An 11,011-nucleotide genomic window follows, 5' to 3' on the forward strand; every position below is an offset into this window, starting at 1 on the left:
CGGTCGACTGAGCAACCTTACTGCAAGGCGTTACCATTGTCCAGTAGAGGTGAATATCTTCGCCTTTTTTGCAGCTTTTTCGAGAACCACTCGCCCAAACAACTTCAAACTTGGCACAAACTTTGACGTGAGTGTGCGTTCAACCTGTGACCATTGAATCGCGTGCGTTGTTTGCACGAGCAGTTCTCAAAAACTCTACAAGTATGCAACCAATACCAGCGGCAAAGCAATTTGCACTTCCCGAACATGCACATTTTAGACGGGCACTGCACCAGTGTGTGTAAAAAAGACATTAACGCGTGATTCAGCCCGTGGACCAACACGCGCGCGTACTCCATTTGTTTGCGCTACACTTCCCGGTTCAAAATGACGTCACACTTCGATACCCTGTAGAGTTATTTAGAAGCCAGTGTCAATGCCTAACAGAAATACCCTGAATTTTGATCCGATATCGTAAATTGTTTGTTCAAAAAGCACAGTCGTATTTGTAGCACGCCTGAGACGAGAAGCTGTCCCAATGAAACACAGTGCAGCCGGAGTTACAGTATTGCTAGTATATTGTTTGGCATTTCATTTGTAGTTGTTATACTTGGTTTGAACGAGTCTGAAGATTTAATTACGCAAGCATTTTACTTAGCATACACACATTTTTTTGTATCATGTTAGTAGTATAGGAGGCGTCGATGGGACCCCTATTTGTGGTGCTACTCGGAGGGTGGGTGCAGGTGGTGCGGGTGGTGCGGGTGGTGCGGGTGGTGCGGGTGGTGCGGGTGGTGCGGGTGGTGCGGGTTGGTGGAAGTGGTGCGGGTACCGTGGTAGCGACGAAGTCGCAAGCAGGGCTTCATATACCGAGCCACGTTAGTGGCGACGGTGAGCTCACGCTAGTGAACCCGAACGGAGTGGGCAGTAGCGCAAGCCTGGAGACTTGTCTCGAGGGTTGCGTGCGAGCGACGAAGTCGCGAGCAGGGCCTCATATACCGAGCCACGTTAGTGGCGATGGTGAGCTCGCGCTAGTGAACCGAACGGAGTGGGGATAAGTTTCAAATCTGATTGGTTAATTCAAATAGTACGCTTAATGCCGATTGGTTAATTTAAATTATACAGTCGATGGTGATTGGAAGATAAATGTATATGTTTCTAAATATAGACACGTCTGAGTGTGTTAAGTAGAAGACGTTTGGGTACATGACGTGACAGGTAGACTCGGGCGAGTCAAAGACAGCAACAGAAGACGTCGTAGATGTGACGTCACAAACAAGTTCGGACAAGCCCGGAGGGAACAATGGGAATAACCCGTAATGAATAGAGATGCTTCGGACAAGTTAAAACCCGCAACGTAATATAATGGATTGTTGTGGATACGAGAGGACTGCGTATAAAAGTCGGAGCGTTTGTTTTTTGATGGTCATTCGTCTGCCTGCCACTGAAGACATCGAATTCTCTGCAAGATAACGCAATTTTCTGCACGCAAAATCAAACAAATTTGCCCTCTAAAAGAGATGGATCCAGGACCAATCGTACCTCCATCTTCGCCATCCATTGGTTTAGAAAATGGGCCGTTTGAGTGTGTGAAAAAGTTAACTCACACCCAGGTGAAAAGAGGCTGGCGCGAAGCTTACAGCGCAAGTGAGAAGAGACCGTATTATTACAACGTTTTCACCCGAGAGAGCCTGTGGGCCATACCTACCGTCCAACCAGCTCAACAGGAGGAGAGTCAGGCGGACTCCGGGCCTGCACCGGACTTGCTGGCAGCTGCCATGGCAGAGCTGTCCGGCAAACCACCCATGAAACTCGCCGAACCCCCGTTCATCAAGGGAAAACCCGGCAAGAAGAGAAAGTTCAGCCCGGACCCCGAGCAGGAAGAGAACGACAGGAACGCCGTTAGATTCCACATTGGAGGTGAGCGTTATGTTTATGTCAAGCGCTTCAAGGGTCACGTGTACGTTAACCTACGAGAATACTACTTCAACGAAGACAAAACTAAACTACTGCCAGGAAAAAAGGGGCTGAACCTCACGGCAGAGGAATGGATGAATTTGTCCGATCGGAGCAAGGCTATCAACGAAGCCATAGACATGGTCTAAATCATCACAGTATCTCAACGCTTACTCTTTCCGTTTCTTTTTTCTTAATTTCACTACAGAGTCTACGAATCAGGACATTGTCGATCGACGGGCACGGGCAAGAAGACTCACCAAGCGAATCTTGACTAAGCTCATCACGGACGAGATACTTCGGCTAGTCTACCGTGCGCAAGAACAACTTGGCTGTGAAGGATGCGAGGAGGACTGGACAAGTCAATGGGACCACGCATGCCTCTTCTTCGGCGTGAATCCTGAGAACCGCATCGATGATTTCATGGACGAGCACTTCGATGAAGCAATCCAGTCACTAGACACGGGCAGGGTTCTACCTATGTTTCACGCAGTAGCTGCCCTTTTGGGCGCTAGTTCATTCAGCGGCGAAGGGGTGGACTTGAACGCCGAGATAAACCCGATCATTGCAGACATTTTGACCGAATGGAAGGCTGATCAATCAGATATTGGCACTTCGTTCTATACGATGCTTTTCGATAACACCACTGAACTTGTTCAGTACACAATCAATCTCGTCGAGTAACATTTGAAATAAGCAAGAAAGGAGCACCGTTGTTATAGTCTACTCCTGAACTAATGTAGTTACTTATTTTCAAAAGCTAAAAGTTAATACTGGTTATTAATGGTGGTGGGTAAAGTTCCAAGTTTGAATGAAACAAAAAATGAATAAATAAAATGATTGATGTAGGGCAAACAAAATCAGAAAGTGTGTGGTGTATTCATTTGACGATGTCGGGGTGAATTTACTTATTTAAATTAATAAATACAAGTTAGACTTTTAATAAATTGTGTTTTTACATTACTTTTAAAGTGGTGGGTGGATGGGTTAAAGCAAAGTAAAATAAATAATTGTTGTATACATATAGTTATACGGTCTAGATCGTGTTTTAACAGATGGGAAGACTTTCCCACGGGCAGTGCGGGTACTTACTTAACTCAAAGACCGGCTGTATGAGAAATGACGGTAATGATCCTATTCACCGGGAACTTCCTTAGAGGGATTATCCGCTTCTTCATGCCCAAGTGTATTGTTACCATTAACGAAAAGAACAAGTCGATTCACGTCAGTCGAGTGACAGCGCCACCGTGATCATGTTTCAATAGATGGGAAGACATTCACACGGGCAGTGCGGGTACTTCATTACTCAAAGTCCGGCTGTATGAGGAATAATGGTAATGAACCTATTCACCGGGAACTTCGTTAGAGGGATTATCCGCCTGTTCATCCCCAGGTGTTTTGTTACCATAACGAAAAGAACAAGTCGATTCACGTCAGTCGAGTGACAGCGCCAACGGGTCCATTATGAAAACGTTTTTAATAGTGTTCATTCGTTTTGAACGTACGCAGGACGGGCATTTACGTCTCACCCAATGAAAAGCTTTGCTTGCCACGCTCCACCCACAGTTACCGCCCACCATGACCGTCTACTGCCTTACTTTTATTATTCAAATTGTTCGCTGCTTGTATTACTATTAATCATGATAGCGATGCAAGAGGATTCCAACTCGTTGAGCGGTACAAAAATCTAAATAACAAAAGAGGATCTCTTACAATTAAAGCTGTCTCACACAATGCCTGCTGAATCTCTCTATCGAAGCAATTTTGCAAGTACATTACGTTGTACATGATGTACATGTACATTGTACATGATGTGTTTTGAACAAAATCTAGTCGGTAAAGCAAACAGAATACGCACGTAATTAGTTTAGTGCAGGTATATGAATTCACTCTGCAGGGAGTCCTCTCAGCATTTAAGCCTACTGTACATACTGCCTTTAGTCATGGATCCCGTGGCCACAACCAAGTTCCTTTCTATATTATTACTTTCTGTTATTGATAAGTGTACCCCTTGCTGATTTTTTCCTGGACGAAGAGCTGGCTTTTCTTTGGCATTATTTCAACACTCTGTTTATGGGTTTTCTCTGCACGGGCATATTTTGTTTGCCTGCACCTTTGCCAAGATTGCGCTACAATAGAAACTATTCTGAAGGCTTACGTAGGGTACAGCATACAGTCAGTATTCAGATTTACAATACACTTAGAACGTAAGGAAAGAAAAAGGCTAAGGCAGGGTACGCATGGGCGTCGCCAGGATTTTTTCTAGAGGGGGGAAACATTTTTTTTGCCAAAAAATGCTTGTATTTCTCAACACATTCTCGATTTATCAGTTTAAGAGGGGGGACGGGACATTTTGCCCCCCCCCAACTCATTAAATTTACACCACTTTGTCTTCGCGCCCCTTTTTTTTTTTTTTTTTTTTTTTTCCTTCATTTTTTTTTTTTTGCTTTTCCAGGGGGGGGGGAGTGCCCCCCTTGCCCCCCCCCCCTCGCGACGCCCATGAGGGTACGAGTGCTATAGACACTATTATAAAGGCTTAGTAGGGTACAGTCAGTATTCAGATTAACAATACACTTGGAACGTAAGGAAAGAATAAGGCTAAGGCAGGGTACGAGCGCTACAATAGACACTATTATAAGGGCTTACGTAGGGTACAGTCAGTATTCAGATTTACAATACACTTGGAACGTAAGGAAAGAATAAGGCTTAGGCAGGGTACGAGCGCTACAATAGACACTATGTAGGATTAAAAAGGCTTACGTAGGGAACAGTCAGTATTCAGATTAACAATACACTCGGAACGCAAGGAAATAATAAGGCTAAGGCAGGGTACGAGCGCTACTTAGAACAACAATAAAAACGGTACGTAGGATTATAAATGCTTACGCAGGGTACAGTCAGTATTCAGATTAACAAGACATATACATGTACATTGTTTGCCTGTAAAAGCTAAAGGCCACCGTCGGCTACTGTCACTCTGAAAGCAAGACGAAAGTGAGGCACGAAATGGGGGACGTTCGACAAATGTGCCCGTGTAAATATCAATGATGAGGAGAGGGCACTTGTTTTAAATGCATATCGCCATAAGTTTATAAACAAAGAAGAGGTTTATGGAGTAAATCAAAAGTTTTATAGAGTAAATCACCAATGTTTAACGACGCTGAGAAAAAAGTTTGGGTCATTACGTTTAAAATTAACCTTAACTGAATCTCCAATAAAAAGACATATTTGTATGCAAACTGTTTAAAGAGTACAATGCCCTGAAACTACAAATCAACAAACTTAGCTGACCCAAGTTTCGGCAAGTCCTTCCAATTTTTATTTATGATTAATTATTTATAATATATACATGTAATATAATTAATAACAAGTCTTTTATTTTGTTAATTTCAGTTTTTATTTATCGGAGATTATACGATAGAGCTTCAAAGAAACAGACATTTGTTTGTATTTACTTTTATTGACAGGAAAATGGTTGACAAACTTTGTCGGAAGATTTCAACATGAGTTTGAGTTGTGCACTACAGTGTCCTATACACGTATACACGTACATGTACAACATTTCCAGTGCATTTCTTCATCACGTCATATGTCGCCTATAGGTACAGCACTATACAACTCCACTTTATTGTTCCCGATCCTGCCACTTAGAATGTTGTTTTGTTATGTTGATATTTGTACCGCTCAACGAGTTGGAATCCTCTTGCATCGCTATCATGATTAATAGTAATACAAGCAGCGAACAATTTGAATAATAAAAGTAAGGCAGTAGACGGTCATGGTGGGCGGTAACTGTGGGTGGAGCGTGGCAAGCAAAGCTTTTCATTGGCTGAAACGTAAATGCCCGTCCTGCGTACGTTCAAAACGAATGAACACTAACACGACTTGCCGGTAGCTCTGACGTATGTATCGGTTGTTGTTCGCAAAACCTCTTTCATTCTTCGCTGAATGTATACTCGAGAGAGAGGTGTCTTTATTCAAGTTGCCAATCTCATCTTCGTGAGATGGTGGAATCTTCTTTAGTTTGAAAGGACAGACGCCACGAAAGTGATTGTAACTTTACTTGATCTGCGTGAGATGATGGTATCTTCCTTTAGTTTGGAAAGACCGACGCTCTGGAGTGGAATTGTACTCCAGCTTAATCGTCGCGAGAAGATGGTAGCTTCCCTTAGTTTGAAAGGACTGACGCTCCAAAAGTGGATTGGAACTTTACTTGATCTCCGTGAGATGGTAATGTCTCAATACAAGTTAGAAGGAACGACGCCCTGTAATTAATTCTGAAGTAGCGTCGCTTCACCACGCCGTCACTTTATTTTTATTATTATTATTTTTTTTTTCTCGAAAATACTTAGTAGCGTGGGTCTAGTTAACACGTCAACAAATTTGGTCACCGACGTGAGATTTCAAAGGTCCCAGTGGCTATATAAACCGTCCGCGCCGATTGTGTCGCCAATTCAACGCTTGCTAGTGTTGCCGTCATGGCTTTGCCCGAAGATGACATGTACTACCAATTTTCTCCTGATCCGACGGAGTCTCAGCTAGACCTGATTGCAAGAATGGAGGATGAAGCACTTGCTGGCCCATCCAACGAACCCCAAGTTATCCCAGAGACGCCGCCTCATTTGCAAGGGATAGAAGATGTAGAGGTAAGAAAACATGTTTATATTTTATCTGAAACTCTTTTTATCCGAGTGCCGGTACCTAGTTGTTGTATTAGGCAAATGTTGACACGATGTTTCCGTCACTTGTAGTTAATATTCACGCTATGATTTTAAGCCAGAGTCGTGTATATTGGTAGGTGAATGTATTTGGTAGTCGCATACGTATCACCTTGCTACAAAACTCTTAGTCGAAGTGAATAGGATCGTTATTTTTAGTCTGGATGGAGAAAGTAATATTTTGTTCTCATGTTTTTAATACCTAATCGTTTTTATGACATTAGGTGTACAATTATTAGTGAGTCGTACATGGTCGGACGTGTCCGAGACGTAAGAAGAAAAAAAAACAACACATTATTAACATACTCTTTTCCGTGACATCGCTCAAACACCAACTTGTTTTGGTACGTCGTACGTCATTTCTGAAGAACAACAAAATCGGTTTCTTCACGACCCAAAATGAGACAAAAGCCAGCGTGGTGGAGAGATTCAACAGGACGCTCAAGACAAAGATGTACAAATATTTCACGGCCACCAATAGCCACAAGTACATCAAGGCTTTGCCGAAATTAATGACGGCGTACAACCACGCTTACCACCGAAGCATAAGGACCACTCCAGCCTCGGTAAATAAAGACAACGCCGAAACTATTTGGAAAACCCTATACGAGACTATCGGTAATGCGGTCAAACCCGTTTCCTACAAGTTCAGTGTGGGAGACACGGTACGCATCAGCATGGCGGCCAGACCGTTTAAAAAAGGATATCTTCCAAGCTGGACCACTGAACTGTTCACGGTCAGCGCTCGAATCCCGCGCCATCCTCCCGTGTACACGTTGAAAGATTACGACGGCGAGGAGCTGGACGGGACGTTCTACGAGCAAGAACTTCAACGAGCGGTTAAATTGGACGATCTTTACCAGGTAGAGAAAGTACTACACACGCGGAAAAAGCGAGGACAAACGGAGTATTTTGTCAAGTGGTTAGGATACCCAGACAAGTTTAACAGCTGGGTGACGAGTCTGCACAAGTTATAAAACCCCATTGACGTCAGCACTTACCAACACAATTAAAGCTCAGCTACATCATGGCGGACTCTTTTTACGTCACGCTCCCTAGCAACAGTTCTATGGACACTTATCCTAACAACACATTGAGTCATTTCTTTGCGAATTTACCATCACCCTTGTCGTTTGAAGGTGATTGGGAGGTGGCCCTGGCTGAAGTGATTTATCCTCATCGCTGGTTGAACGTCACCGAAGGTAACCTGTTGGCGTGCTCGGCCGGAGACACAGATTCCATATTTCACTTTCACCACATACCGGAGGGGTATTATCCGACACCTGTAGAACTATTCAGGAGTTTCGAACCCTCCATCCAGCACGGTGGACTAGTTCGATTCACGTACAGCAAATATATTCAAAAAGTCATCATAAAGACGGAAGACAGCGTGGTACTTAACTTGCAGGGTCGTCTTGCAAACTTGCTTGGCTTTGACGACGGTACGGTTGTGACGGGAATTGAAAAAAGTAAGAGAGTAGTGGATCTGAAACCATTCTACGCGTTATTCATCTACTCCAATATTGTCGAGTACCACACCGTGGGAGACACGCGGGCGCCCTTATTGCGCATCGTGAATGTGGACGGCAAGTACGGAGAAACTGTTACAAAAATCTACGACAGTCCTCATTACAGCCCACTGAAGCACAAGTTGATAGACACGATCGAAATAGATATAAGGGACGACACGGGCCTACCCATTCCATTTGTGAGCGGGAGAGTCATTGTGAAACTTCACTTTAGAAAAAAGCGCTCGTCCTACTTCAACTAACCATCATGAGGGGCCATTATCTACCCAGTAGCAAACACTACGAGGATTATTACGTCGGACAAGTTGGGCGCGGTCATCCGGTGTTCACTGGACCGAGAAATCAGAAGGGATATGGACTTGGAGGAATCTTAGGCGGACTTTTCCGCTCGGCCATGCCCCTGATCAAACAAGGAGTTAAAACAGTGGGTCGCGAAGCTCTCCGCACCGGCGTCGGCATCGCGCAGGATGCACTGGAGGGTAAAAGTATCAAGTCATCGGCCAAAGACAGACTTGGGCGTGCTGGACGTAATCTGGCTCACACGGCCTTACGCAGCGTGGATGCCAGTCTTTCACGAGCCCCAAAACGCGGTATAAAAAGGAAAGCAAAGGGCAGACGTGCCACTTCCTCGTCTAGCAGGAGAGCGAAGAGATCACGAGACATATTTGGTTAAGTGCTTTAGCGCTAAGACACAACCGTCATCATGTCGCTGTTGCACAGTAACTCGTGCGAATGCACGAAATCCGAACTTGACATTTTTACTATCCCACCTACGCAAACGAGTATTGAGAAGGCGCAATGGGAGGAATTTCATCCCATTTCTACCATTTCTGATGGAGGACCGATAGAATTTTTCGTACCGGGATCCGGAGAGGAATACATGGATCTCAACCAAACCCAGCTGTACGTCAGAGCCAAAATCACCAAGGCGGACGGTTCCAACCTGACAGCGGCCGACCACGTGGGTCCCGTCAATTTATTTCTACAGTCTCTGTTCAGCCAGATTGACGTGAGTTTGAACGAGCGTCTGATTTCCCCCTCCACACCCACATACCCTTATCTTGCCATACTCGAAACACTGCTCAGCTATGGAAGCGATGCTATGAAATCTCAGCTTACTACAGCATTGTTTTACAAAGACACCGCCGGCAAAATGGACAGTGCCGACCCACAGGCGGCAGACGATGCGGCCAACCAGGGCCTAAAGAAAAGATACGAGTTCACAAAAAACAGCAGAGTGGTGGACATGATGGGACCGATACACAGCGACATTTTCTTTCAAGACAAACACATGCTGAACGGCGTGGATTTGAAACTGAAGCTGATTCGCAGCAGCGAAACATTCTGCCTCATGGCCTCAGGGGCTAACCCCGCCTACAAAGTGGTCATTCTAAACGCGTCCGTGTTTGTCAGGAAAGTCAAAGTCAGTTCGGCCGTCATGCTGGGACACATGAAGGCTTTGGAGAGAGGCACCGCCAAATACCCCATCAAGCGTAATCTGTGCAAGATGGTGTCCGTACCCCGCGGTAATCTGACCCTCACGCAGGACCACGTGTTTCTGGGGCAGCTCCCTAACCGTATCGTAGTGGGGTGCGTGACCAACCAAGCGTTTAACGGGCAATATTCAAAGAACCCGTTCAATTTCCAGCACATGAATATCAACTTTTTGACGGTGCATGTTGACGGGGAACAGATACCGTATTCACCACTAAAACCTAAATTCGAGGGAGCCAACAAAAACTACATCAGATCCTACCAGACCCTCTTCTCCGGTACGGATAAAATGTACCAGGACGAGGGCAACATCATTACTCGTGACAGCTACCCCGCAGGGTACACACTGTTTGTGTTCGATCTGAGTCCGGACTTGTCTGTGGGAGGACACTTCAATCTGGTGAAGCGTGGCAACCTGAGACTGGACTTGCACTTTGGCACACCACTGGAGGCAACCATCAACGTCATCATCTACGCCGAGTTCAACAACATCATAGAAATTGACCAGGCTCGCAACGTCATCTTTGACTACAGCAGTTAAATTTCACGCCGTCAACATGGACAGTTATGAAATCGCCGGCATTTTGAAAAATGACCGTGTCACCAAGCATTACTTCAGAGGGGTATTTGCGTGCGATCAGCTGCCTAAGCACTACGTTCCCCGCCCGAGCGCCCTCATTTTCAACACGGATCCATCCACGAAACCCGGACAACACTGGGTAGCCATCTACATCACACGAGATGGCGAGGGCGAGTATTTCGACTCCTACGGACAACCGGTGAAGCTACCGCAGGTCAAGACATTCCTCAAGAAAAACGTGACGTGTACCCGCTACAACCACCGATCCCTGCAAGGACCATTGTCAGCCGTGTGTGGACAATATTCGATTTTTTTCCTGTTACAACGCTGCCGGGGATTAAACATGAGCAAAATTTCGCTTTTATTCTCTTCAGATAAAAGAGACAATGACGTACTCGTCAACGAATTTATAAGAAAACACTTTCCTCGTGTGAACGCAACGGTATATGACGAACAATTTCTTGGAAAGCAAATTGCAAGAGCTCTGCTCAACACTGTCACGAAACAGTAACTACTGAATGTTGTAATAGTAGCTAATTAATTTTTGTTCATTTGTTTATATAACAGTAGGTAGAGTTTGCGTAATTTTGTTTTTTATTTAATTGTTCCTTTGACGTAACTAGTCTTTTATAATTGTAATTAATTTTGTAATGATTGTTTTAATTTGTACACGATAGTCGTAGTTAAATAAAATACTTCAAACTGTATATTGCCCGTTGACCACTTAAGGAATGTTCTGGTGAGTTCCGGTTGGT

General features: G+C 44.6%; 2 protein-coding genes across 2 annotated transcripts; both read left to right on the plus strand.

The window, feature by feature from the left end:
• Positions 1 to 795: 795 nt before the first annotated feature.
• LOC119730560 lies at positions 796 to 2,826 on the plus strand. Its single transcript, XM_038203534.1, has 2 exons — positions 796 to 1,899; positions 2,144 to 2,826. Exons 1-2 carry the CDS (start codon positions 1,500 to 1,502, stop codon positions 2,617 to 2,619), a joined length of 876 nt encoding a protein of 291 aa, XP_038059462.1. The 5' UTR covers positions 796 to 1,499; the 3' UTR covers positions 2,620 to 2,826.
• A 6,059-nt stretch (positions 2,827 to 8,885) lies between these two features.
• LOC119730044 (uncharacterized protein F54H12.2-like) lies at positions 8,886 to 10,217 on the plus strand. Its single transcript, XM_038202833.1, has one exon. It carries the CDS (start codon positions 8,886 to 8,888, stop codon positions 10,215 to 10,217), a length of 1,332 nt encoding a protein of 443 aa, XP_038058761.1.
• The last annotated feature ends 794 nt before the right edge of the window (positions 10,218 to 11,011 follow it).

This window comes from Patiria miniata, unplaced genomic scaffold, assembly GCF_015706575.1.
Source record: "Patiria miniata isolate m_02_andy unplaced genomic scaffold, ASM1570657v1 HiC_scaffold_22, whole genome shotgun sequence".
In the NCBI taxonomy this organism is placed as follows: Eukaryota; Metazoa; Echinodermata; class Asteroidea; order Valvatida; family Asterinidae; genus Patiria; species Patiria miniata.

Excerpts from the sequence above, each read along its gene's own strand:
- LOC119730044 (XM_038202833.1), top strand. The coding sequence starts at position 8,886 with ATGTCGCTGTTGCACAGTAACTCGTGCGAATGCACGAAATCCGAACTT.
- LOC119730560 (XM_038203534.1), top strand. The coding sequence starts at position 1,500 with ATGGATCCAGGACCAATCGTACCTCCATCTTCGCCATCCATTGGTTTA. Across the intron at positions 1,900-2,143 it reads CGTTAGATTCCACATTGGAG|AGTCTACGAATCAGGACATT; the intron begins GTGAGCGTTATG and ends ATTTCACTACAG.